Here is a 12,570-nt window from a genome sequence, read left to right as displayed (position 1 = left end):
TTTTTTATTTTTTGGTAGAGATGGGTCTCCCTATGTTGTTGACCAGGCTGGTCTCAAACTCCTGGGCTCAAGCGATGCTCTTGCCTTGGCCTCCCAAAGTGTTGGGGTGACAGGTGTTGGGGTGACAGGTATTGGGGTGACAGGTGTTGGGGTGACAGGTATGAGCCAACACGCCTGGGCTCCTGCCTTTTATAACACCATTCTTGCTTCTGCGCTACTCTTCCAAGTATCTAGTAAATTATATTCCCAACATTTTGTCCGAACTGAACTCGTCAACTTTATGGACACTGATCTCCGCTCTACTTTTGTAACTCACATGCAAAGGTGGAATGCCTTAGACCTCCGCATCGTCTGAACTACCACCTCTACTTCCATGATCCTAGAGTCCAAAAAATACACCGTTTTGACCACAACCTCCTAGACTTGAGAACCCCTAGATCCTGGGCCTTCTCGCACACTGCTAGGCTGTGAGGCTAATCCTTCCTTGAGCTACACCTGCCACCCTGCCTGGGACATGCAATGCTTCCCAAGTGTCCTTGCAAGGACTCTGACACCTGTCTTGGCTTTCTGCCATGTCTATCTTCCAACCCCCATCAAAGAACTAATCTACAGGTTTATTCCTTCTATCCCCAGTCCTCTAGCATTGCTGGTTAGGTCAATTCACCATGTTAACTGGACTTCCTAATACCCCATGTTTGGGTTTCCTACCTTAAGCAGCTTTTGTATTCCCTTCTAACAGACTGACTCTCAAAGAGATTCTTTAAACTCCCCGTCATCTCAAAAAATCTGCGCCAACACCTCCACTCCTAGAAGTGTTATCATCTTTAGGGTGAAACACGAGGTCAGAACACAGGTCTGGCATTGAGAAAGCTATTCAAAGTTTTTTCTAGAAAGGTCATTCTGGTGGCTATGTGGAGGATGAAGTGGAATGAGGTGGATTCAACAAATACACAAAGGGGATGCCAGAGATTAAAGAATCAAGGATTTCTAGACCTGGTGCAGTGGCTCACGCCTGTAATCCTGACACTTTGGGAGGCTGTGGAATGAGGGTCACTTGAGCCTGGGAGTTCGAGACCAGCCTGGGCAACAGAGTGAGAGCGGGTCTCTACAAAAAATTTAGCAATTAGCCAGGTGTGGTGGCACTTGCCTGCAGTCCAGCTATTCGAGTGGCTGAGGTGGGAGCCTTGCCTAAGCCTCGGAATTCGATGCTGTAGTGAGCTATGATTGCAGCACTGCACTCCAGCCTGTGTGACAAGGTGAGACTTCATCTCTTAAAAAAAAAAAGAATTACTAAATACTGCACTTTGTACATTACAGGCACAGGGAGAAGTGTTGAACAAATTAATTTTGGCTCTGATTCTAACAAATATGTATCTACAGAAAAATAGTCACTAAATAAAAAAAAATGTTTAGCTGGGAGTAAGAATACTTTTGCTGTCTTGTCATAAGGCTAATGAAACCTATTATGCAATGGACAGATGGTGGAACAAGATATAAAATTAAATTAGCAATGATAAAACCCAGATGGAAATGAGGAAAAGGTCAACATGTTAAAGGTCAAAGGAATTTGGCTCCATCTTGTCTCTCTTCATGGAGCACTGAGGTCATGGCTTAGCGGCCTTTGCTGCAGGGAAGTTGCAGGACCATCCACTGTGCTGAAGAACCAAATACTTACCCAGGGTTGCTCAAAGCTGTAAGTCCGACGACGATCTTCTACATCTTCATCCTGCTTTGCTTGTTGAAATTCTTGCCTCAGACGCTGTATCCGATCATGGTTGCTAGGAGTTGATCTGTTACTGAAAGAGAGATGAGGCGGCAGTGAATACCCTTCAGAAATATTATCTGTGAACTGCAGTTACTAGCAAAACACAGCAACTTGCTGTGAAATGACGCCATCTAACAGAAGGTGAATTTTTAAAACAATATGTGGGCATTTAAAATGTGTTTTCATTTTGGTTTTAGGATTAAGGCTTATTGAGGTTATTTCAGACAGATATTCAAGAGGGTAAGCAGTATTTTTAGATTTTTTTTTTTTTTTTGCACTGTTCTTTAAAAGCTTCATATCCTTTCTGTAATCTGGCAAGGTGTTGGCAGGGAAGTTTTTTTGGAAAGGACATTGCATTAAAAGTCAGAAATAACAGGGTCTGGTCCTAGCTTCTGGACCTTCTTAGACTAAGGTACTTAATGTTTCTAAGCTGAAGTTTTTTGCTATATGGGGTAGAGATTTTACTCTAAATAACTTAGTTATAATAATCAAGTGAGATGACACCATGAAATATAGCTAGACAAATGTACAGTAATATTTTCATAATATGAGGTTCCTATTTCTGAGTCATCAGAGGTCTATAAATAAAATTCAATTCTCACAGCAAACATGAAAAGCACTTTAAAAATAAGTTCAGGTGGTAGTTTGATTTAACCAGTTAGTTAACAACAATACTGCCTTCTTTTTGTATAGCATTGAATTTTGTTTAATTCTCACAAAGACCTTATAAGTGCAGAAGGTAGTATTTTATACACCTACCCACCCACCCACCTACACACACACTTACAAATGTAGAAACTGACATTTAAAGAAGATAAGTGGTTTGTTTGGAGTCTCCCAGCTGGCCAGTGGGAAAGTGGGACCAAAATCCAGATTTTCTGGGTCCTAGTCCAACCCTCACTTCACTAACTATGCATATCACTTTGTAAAACATGTATCAGCCTCCAAAGCTCTTCATTTGTAAAATCATACAAATTTTAAAAACAGTACTTTCACAAGAGTAATAGAGATTGATGACCAAAATTAAATCAATCATAAATCTCACAGTGCTTTTGGTCTATGCCATTTACTAAAGCAGTAAGTCTCATCCTATCAGTGATATGGACGGGAGACAGGTAGATACTGGGTAGGAGAGGGCAGTTCCCAGGCAAAAACCCCACCCTCAAAAGCCTGGAAACCCATAACCCTAAATGAGAACAGCATTCCTGTTTTAGTGCCCAAAAGTTGCCTTTTGGCTCACCACACACCCCCTATTCTGTACATACAAACCGCAAACCCCAGGCTCTATGAGCAGACAAACAGAAGAGCAGAAGAGAGGCAGAATGGCATGGCAGAGAAAGAGAGATGAGAAGGAGCGTCTGAATATTAAGAGGAGTTTGGCTGGGGATGACTAGAGAGGGGATCGAGCCACTGGATGGCCAAACTCCAGGAGAAAATCATCTTCCCACTCCATCCCCTTTCCAGCTTCCCATCCATCCCACTGAGAGCCACCTCCATCACTCAATAAAATCCCCATATTCACCATCTTTCAAGACCATGTGTGATCTGATTCTTCCTAGATGCCAGACAAGGGTCTGGGTACGAAGGGGGTGCTAAGCTGGTTAACACTTAAGCCATCTGCAGATGGCAGAGCTAAAAGAGCACTGTACCACACGCAGGGGAGATTCAGGAGTTGCAGGCAACCACAGCTAGACACTACCGTGGGGCTGGAGCCCCAGATCCTGTACCTGCCTGTCTGCGTGCTCCCCCTACCGTAAGAGGTTTGGGTGCACACAGCAGTCAAATAGATGAGCCACACACCCCTGTTTCATATCCTGTGGTGGGGGGCGGTCAGGGAACTCTCTTGTTTCATCAGGAAAATGATTCAAGACCATCAGGCATCTACTGTCTCCTCCACAACAGAACATCAGACTTCTTGAGCACAAGAACCACATCCTCTCTTTATCATATATACCCTCCAAGCTGTTAGCAGAATGGAAAGCTGCAAAGCTTTTAGGAAGACCAGGTCTCTTCACAAAAGCATGTTGCCCTGGTTACTCAGTATGTGCTAGAGTTCTGCTGGCTGCACCCCTCTTGGGTGATGTGATTTGTGAGAGGTAGCTTGGAAACAGAAATTCTGTCACAGTAGAGTACATAAAATTCTCAAATGGACAGAAGTCTACATATAATTCCATATATTTTGAAGAATTCCAAAGGTTTAAGAATCTCAAACATGTTCACGTACAGGACCATCATGTATCTTCTGATGATAGGGAATAGCCTTTCATCATTTAACATATTGGGAGAGGTCCCTGTACCTTCATGTATCAATTTCATTAGAACTTCTAGAATATGCTGTCAAAACATTCAATTATTTTCTCAGTCAATAAAAGCTTATCTTCCTTTGTTTTTCTTCTGACGAATCTGAACTGATTGGTTTGGAACAATAAAGGTGAACAGGTCTGTAAACGGGGCTGCCTGATGACACAAGGCTTCAGTTCACCTCACTTCAAAACGTCACTCTGCACTTTTGAGACATGCAGGCTGTTATTCCCACTGGCTTTAGAAACATACACAAAGTCCTATATTGTTGCACTGTCCGGTCTAAGAGGCACTTTACCCTATGTGAAACTGCAGTGGTGCGGGCATGAGGATGGTTACCTTCATAAGACGAAAGAGATGGGAAGGTAGGTATTCCTGAATCTCACTGCCATTTTGCCACCTGTGCTTTTTTGTTCCTGGCATACTTCATTGCTTTTAATGGAAGGATTATAGGAGGCTTGGCTGACAAAGTATTTTACAAATCTAACCAGAAGTATTATATCATTTTCATGCAGCATAGAGAGTTTTAAGCTCACAATTATTAGGATCATGAAGTCCAAACCATTGATAAAAACTGACCTCCTACTATTTGCGATTAACTGAAAGTCTGTTTTCCTGACAAAGGGAGTTGACCCCGTATCCTCAATGTTAAATTCTGGTGACACTGGTGTTTTTCACAGCAAAAGATAAGTTTCGGAAGTCACTTCTGCCCTTATTTCCAGATCTGGACAGCTAGGCAGACCTTGGGTTTCACCCTCTTTTCCTCTGCTCTTTCTCTCCCAGTACTCCAGAGAAAGCGGGCTGACTTGTCTAAGCCTAGCAAAGCCACTTTAATGGCTGAAGCTGGAAAACAGGCTGCAATGGTTTTCATGATTGATGATGATTTCCAAAGACTGGAAGACCATCAAGCCCCCTTGGGGAACAATGCTTGGCAGTCTGAAGGTGAAGTTCTGGCTTTGAGACACAAAACCATTGCAACTGCTCAGTTCTGTCTCTCAGGCCAGTCTATAACGAGCCAATAATTTAAATGTGGACTTCTAAGGTTCTTGGTGAGCTCTTCTGCCAAGTAAGCTAAAGGAAATTTTAAATATTCATTAGCAAGAGTGACTCATCCCTACACATCCTAATCAACTGATATTTAGGTTCATGGCCAACTTGAAATTGGTCATATTTTTGTGTGAGAAATAGAATAAAAATACCATCTGAGTTGATCAGACAGGTGAGACAATAAAACCCTTAATGAAGAGTCAGAAATCATGATTTACAGATAGTCCGCATGAGTGGGATCTACACAGGGACGCTGAGAGGAACACAGGGACACTTTCTGTGGAAAGCATCCACACAGACAGCTATAAAAGAGTTTTCGTCCAAAACCAACACTCAGCCTCCCCTGATACGATGGCTTTGTACCCAACCGGAACTTACTTTCATGTTTCAACTAAATGAAGAGGGTTTGCTTTTGGTTCAGTAATGATCTGGGTTTTGGTTTTTGGCTTTTCCTGACAGGTGTAAGGAAGGGTACCTAAGATCACACAGTACAGAGATTCCTAGCATGCACAGAACAATGTGGTCCTGAATTATATGAAGCATCCATAATTACCACGGGGACTGCAGCCTTTGATGTAGAGGCAGACCACACAGTGGATAAGGCTTGTACATCTTCAGAATGGATACTACCACGTGCTTCCTGAATGTGGCTGAAGATACCCATTCATGCTAGAGGCAGCCATGAGCCAATCTGCAGGGAAGCACTGAAGCCTGCCCTGCACCTGTGCCCCACGGGCATGCCAGCTCAACCACTTCCTTAGGTACGATGAGAGGGAACAGAAACTTCACAACAGCGGTCCTCCTCTATATGCACTGTGTGTATGAGAACCATTCAGAGAGCTTGTTAAAAAGTCACTGATTGCCAAGGCTTGCCTTGAGAAATTCTGAGTCAGTCTAGTGCAGGGCCCAAGAATTGATACATACACGCGTTCAGAATGTGCTGCAGGTATATAGACAGCACTGTGAAGATAACGTCTGCAGTTAGCAGACTGTTGCCAGTAAGGGATGCTGGCCTGGCGCTGCTTCTTTAAGAGAGGCTGGAAATACAGTTTTCTCTCCCAAATTTAAAATGTTCACTTACTTTACTTTTTAAATTCTAGGTGAGCCAAACAACTATTTTGTCCATTGGTGGCTATCCTGTAACCACCGGTCACATTCTGCAGACGCTTTCTGTTTGATGTGTCGCTGTTCTAGGCTATTTACCTGCATTGTACCAGAATAATAAGGCCTGTGGTCCCCTAGTAACAGTCCCCCAAAATATCTTAAAACTGATAACTGGGCACTGTCCAGATAGTCTTGTTTCTCCTAAACAGTCCCCTCCTTCCGAACTGCCTAAGCCTGAACCTAGGTATCCTTCCTTGCAGGCTTGAGGTCTGACCTATCTATTCCGAGGAGTATATGCTGAGAGAGAGGAGTTTGTGATGTGACTGATTAATTCTTTACGAATTAAAAATACTTTAACATTTGCATTTTTAATTATGCAAAAGAAATCTGGAAACCTGGAAGAGATTAGTTTTAAGATCCAGAATTCAATGGAAGGGAGAATTAACCACTCTTTTTTTTTAAAGTAAGTCAGTCTCAGTATATACTATCCTGCCCACAGAAGAGGGGAAGAAAAGGAAGAGAGAAGACAGAGGTGGAAATAAACCGCCGCAGCTCTCCACACTGTTCAGAAGGCAGAGATGATGATAAACTGGTACAGGAAGAGAAAAGCTGCAAAGAAGAGAGGAAAATTAATTTGCTCATGTTTTCTTTCTTTAATACCCTCTCCTTTTCCTTCGATCTTCCCAAATTCTACCAGTAAGTCTAAGACATCAATCTACTTCCTTGCAGCCTTTCCTCACTACTCCAGCTCATGTTCACGTCTTCCTTTTGGTTCATCTGTAATTGTCCTCTGACCCAAATACTGAGCTGACTTACAGAGTTTACCAGAATTGGCGCGTGTATAGGCTTTTCTCTCTTAAGTCTGTGCCTTCATCATAGCCATTCAACACATACGTATCTTGTACGTCACTTCCCTGTGGCAGAGCTAATTGATCAGCAAATATTTGTGATGGATAGATTTAAGGTAGCCCTCATGTCCACACCTTCTGGAGTTCACACCTTTATGCACTTAAATGTGGACAGAACCCCCACTTGCTTTCTTTAAAATTTAAGTGCCAGGATACATGGGCAGGATGTGCGGGTTTGTTATGTAGGTAAACGTGTGTCAGCTGCACACTTGCTTCTAACCAATGGGAAATGCAGCAGTGATCATGCAGTGTATGTGGTTATAACTATGGTGTCCCTCTTGCTTGCCACTGTCTCTCTCCTTGCTGGTGTTGAAGTCACAAGGAGCCATGAATCCCACAGCTGCATAAAACAGAATGCTGTCAACAATGATGGGAGCAGGGAAGCTGTTATTTCCCTAGTGGGAGGCTCTACGTGAGAACCCAGTCTGGCTGACTCCTTGATTGTACCCAGAGGGAAACTCTGAGCAGAGGATCCACCTCAGCCATGCTGGAACTCCAGGTCCACAGACACTGTGATATAATAAATGTGTGTTGTTTTAAGCTGCAAAGTTCACGTTACTTTGTTTTGTAGCAAAAGAAAATGAATATCCCACTGATGTTGGCCTTGGCCATGTGGCTTACTTTGGCCAGCAGGATATTTGTAGATGTGACACAAAAGCGATCTGAAACTGATTGTATAGTGGGTGTATTCTTTGTGTTCCTGACTTCCACCATAACAAGAACATGCCCAGAGTCTAGGAGACACGTGGAGTGAATCTGAATCCAACCTGCAGCTTAAAGTCAAGCCCAGAGGCGCCCAGCCTAGATCAGTCAATCCCCAGCCTATCTGTAGATGTCCAAGCAAAAAATAAAAGCTTGTTATTAGAGGCCACTGGGTTAGGCAATGTGCTATGTGATGGCACTGCAGCAATAAACTCTCTAGACCTCCCTCCTCAGACCACCCCCCCACCAATACTACCACCCCTTCACCTTAAACAGCATTATGGGGGCTGTACATTCTTGTTAAATTCAAGGAAATAAAGTCGCCTAGAAACATATAGGCCCTGCCCACAAGTGGAACCAAATAAACGCTGCTTGTTGCAAAAGCATGTAGCTACAAGGGTGGAATAAAAGACAGGCATCCCATTTTACAAGCGAGTTTTACCACCATCATTCATAGAATTAGTCACTGCAAAATCCTGGTCTCTGGGAAAAATTGCACAAGGTAAATATACTGTGGAAGATGTAACTGAAAAATGCTCACTGTCAGATCTGAATACATACACCAATCAAATGTCTTCTACTGAATACCAGTCTATCGTCAAGAATGCCCCATGAAAATCTATTCAATTGCTTAGGGTGACACCTTTTGTCAACCTCGCCACTACTGCACCCAGAACACCTCACTGGGGCTCTGTGGTCTCTGAAAGTCAGCCTCGTAAGAGACCAAGAAAAGAATGTGAGTGCTTTCCTGGAGCCTGGCAAACAGATACCTGCCAACCAGGTGATTCCGTAAAAACTGAACTCAAGAGCTCATTGCTGGTTTCTCTTTCTGGCAGAGGTTGATGACCTGCTGGGATCTGGGTCAAACACACAACTCACAAAAAGATAATACTGGTTAACATTTGATTTACTTCGTCTGCCAAGAGCTCAGGACTTAAAAGACGCCCTTCAGATCCACTACTTATAAAAGCATAGGTACATGGTAAAGGTTTCTGTTGGCCATATCAGCTTCTATCATTTGGCCGTTTTCATTTTGCTATCTACTTCTCAGCCCTAGCAATTTACTTTTTGGCCTATGTACAAAATTCTATTCCAAATGCTAGTGAATTTCACACCTGCACTTGGCATCCAATTATTGGAGAAAAAGGGACATTATTCTTTTCTCAATTAAAAAAAATACAAAAAGTCTATTTCCAAATTATATCAGCAATCCTGGAAATAACGCAATATCACACTAAAAAAAAAAAAAAAAAGCTTTTTTCTACTGATACACTTCTATCACTCTGACAGGTTTCCCATACACACGTCACAGGAGAAAAAAATATTGTATAGTTCTGCTAACCGCCAAGCTCTCTGCTTAAGAAACTCTTTTCTCTTCCACCTGCCAGCATTCAACGTCCTATGACTTAAGAAACATTGTTATGGTCTGCATCCCAGCACACTTAGAAAGGAGAAGACAGTAGGTTAAAGCTTCTAAGACTCAATTCATTTACACTCAAAGATCCTACTTTCTTGAACTCTGACTTTTCCAAGCCTTGATGATGTCTTTGGGTAACAGCTCAACCTTCACAGGAGGTTCCTGCATTTCAGTCCCCTTATTTAAGAAAAATGTATCTCTTTACTGATTTCCTTCATAGTTACACAAATGGAAGGACCAAGATCCAGCCCATTAGTAAAAAACTCACTTTCCAAGAATACTGTTTCATTTTCACTGCAGAAAAACGAGAACACTTTTACATTCCTTGCCCGATTACTAACTCTTCTTGTATGCTGGGAAAGGAAATACTCTGCGTTCCTTTACTTGTACCAATGGCAAGTCCAAACTTCAGCTACTTCATGGATGTCATTTAAAGCAGACACCAGGACTGCAGTAGGCAAAAGTGACTCTGGGAGAAACACGTATAGGACAGGCCGGTCACGTAGTCTTAGGAACAGGCAGCCAGCAATGGCCACCAGTGTCTCAGATCATTAAGCAACGTCTTACTGTGATGTCATGCATGGATGTACAGAGTTGTAATCCTTTCAAAACAGACAGACTGTCAGCATGACAAAGTGGATACAAACAAGTTCTTGAACTGGGATGATTAAAGCATTGGCGGGGAGAAATGTCACTGAACTAAAAAGGGATCCTATGATACAGAACTACCAGATATTGACACTATTCAGAGAGGCAAGTAAACAACCTGCTTCCTACTTAGATATTTTTCTATACTGATTAGCAATTCCATAAAATATTCCTGATCTCTAGATAAGTAGTTCTAATCTACAGATGTCAGAACTGAGTTCTTAATTGCTGTAAATTAGTGAGCAAACACAGGTTTCTCATTAAACCCATTACACCCCGTATGTTAAAATGGAACACTTGTCATTTGCTTTTGTTTTTTGCTTTTTTAAAAATACTTTTCTCCTGGCACTTCAATCAGGATAATTCTTGGTAAAATCCTAGGTATAAACAGTGAAGCAGAGGCATGGTCAGGATACGTGTGGCAGGTTCCTGCCCCTTGAAGTGTTTATTCCTGGGGAGAAAACCTTTCCATGGCAAAGGATTTGTCTAAATTTTAATGATGAGCTGTATTGTGCCTTTATCTTTGCTTTTTTAAGAAAAAGTAAATTGATGTCACCACCCGTGAAGGCGTTTGCACGTTCTCCCATGGTACCTGTTCAAAGCCCACAGTGTGCCTCCTGTAGCCTGCATCACCTGTACAGTTTGTGAAAAAAGCATTAATTGCTAAATTAAGAGAGAAGGGAAAGAACAGACTAAAATGCCACCGAAAAGCAAACTGTGAACTTTCAAATTAGTTAAGCATGAGACCAAGCTGGCTAAGAAGACTGAGGCTTTTCTCTATGGCTCTCTCAGGCTAGAAGACTTATGAGGAATGGAGGAAGGGTGGGAGGGTTAAACCAAGAAATGTATCAATCACCAAACTACAAATAAAAATAGCTCCCCTGCACAAGCTTCATTAAGTTTTATCAGCAAGTATCTTGGGGTTTTACACTCAAATCACAGGTCATAAATTCACAGTAAATCCCCCATATGTTCACCAAACACCTGAATTCAATTTCTCTTCTGGTTGTGAAGAAGGAATGTGATGCCCACATTAATTATGCATGCAAAGTTAGTTTCTAACAAGCGCAGCATTTTGCGATACTGAAGGATATTTATAACATCTGAAATTTTGGGATAGATCCCTCTTTAATTTTACCACTTGTATACTAGTATGTAAGCCTAAATTCCCTCTTCCAAATATGAACATTGAAAAAAAATTATAGTTGGTAAATACCTTGTTATAGTCTTTGCATTTTTCTACGATAATCCCAGACATTTATGATATTGCACAAAGGGTCTTGATACTGACTTGGAGGTTTTTAGACAAATATTTCTGTGGTTATGTACATATCACCCTGAATTATAGAGAAAGTCTAAACTGAGGTTAAGTGGCTTTATTTATATGTGTCTATGTATACATGTGAAATTAACTACTTAGGAAATATCATGTCATTTTCAGTTTTACTCATCATCTGTAATGTAAAAAGAATTATGAGAAACTCATGCAAATCCCAAAGGTACTCACTTTGCTCAGCTGATAAAATTCATTTCCAGATTCTGACACTCATGATTTGTTGTCCATTTCACACCAATTTCAGTGTAATAAATTATAACAAATTAAAAACACACAGCTATGTTCTCTGGGTTAAAAAGGTGGTCTCCAAAGCTGTTAATCCTGCATTTGCTTCTGATGTGATAGTTCCAGTTCTCTGGTTGCTTTATGGATCACAGGGAGGTCGTCTCTCCATCAGAGAGCCTCAGGACTAGATCTTACTCCGAGTTCCTCTGTGGTCATTGGGTAACAGGGCTATCATTTTATAAGCAACAAAATCTCAGGAATGTACCCCTTGCCCCATTTTATTACTATCATCACTCTTCCTTATTAGCTTGTCACTGGTCTCAGGCAGGAGTGAGAAAAATTTAGTTTTGCTTTTTGAGAAGTCCTCCAGCAACAGAGAACACACATATGCAGAGACATACATAATTTCAGAACTCAACAATAAACACACACAAAAAAGCCCTAGGTAGCTGATCTTACCTGGTGTCACAAAAATGATCCAAGCTGGCTTCTACTCAAAAGGACTGCCGAATCTATCACAGCCATACCTCCAACGGGGCATGTGCTGAAAACCCAGCACGAAAGTAATACTGCTTAGCAAGTTTTAAAAAATTATCATTGCCAAACTAATTATCAAGGTTTTGGTTTAAGAAACCATATTCGAATAAGACATTGTAAATAGATGACTTGTGGCTATTGTGAGAGTGTGTTAGAGCTTTAAACCTCAAAGACAGTGAACTTCCTCAGGGCCCTGCGAGGTACATGGACCAAGGGCAGGGACTGCGGTCTGGGCCTCTCAAGTCTCCTCATTACCCAGCAGGCAATCTTACATAGATTTAAGCAAGCAAAGGAAGAGAGATGTTTTCACGGTATACCTGTGAAATTAAATGCATTTTAGAAAATAAAATGTTGGCTGGGTTGGGGGACTTATGTCTGTAATTCCAACATTTTGGGTGGCCAAAATGGGAGCATCGTTCTAGCTAGTAGTTTGAGACTAGCTTGGACAACATCGTTAAGACCGCGTCTCTTAATAAAATACCTAGGAATACAACTAACAAGGAACGTAAAGGACCTCTTCAAGGAGAACTACAAGCCACTGCTCAACGAAATAAGAGAGGACACACACAGATGGAGAAAC

The 12,570-nt window shown here is 41.7% G+C and overlaps 1 protein-coding gene across 19 annotated transcripts in view; it reads right to left on the bottom strand.

The window, feature by feature from the left end:
* The window catches only part of PARD3 (par-3 family cell polarity regulator), a 709,408-nt gene that overhangs the window by 18,379 nt on the left and 678,459 nt on the right, over window positions 1–12,570 (bottom strand). For all 19 annotated transcript variants that reach the window (XM_017535377.2, XM_017535365.2, XM_017535373.2 and 16 more), the window contains one exon: window positions 1,676–1,796. In XM_017535377.2, coding sequence (XP_017390866.1) covers window positions 1,676–1,796 — 121 coding nt within the window. The remainder of the gene's footprint in view (window positions 1–1,675; window positions 1,797–12,570) is intronic.

Source organism: Cebus imitator, unplaced genomic scaffold, assembly GCF_001604975.1.
Source record: "Cebus imitator isolate Cc_AM_T3 unplaced genomic scaffold, Cebus_imitator-1.0 Scaffold92, whole genome shotgun sequence".
NCBI classification, from domain to species: Eukaryota; Metazoa; Chordata; class Mammalia; order Primates; family Cebidae; genus Cebus; species Cebus imitator.
This window is presented reverse-complemented; position numbering and strand designations above follow the sequence as displayed.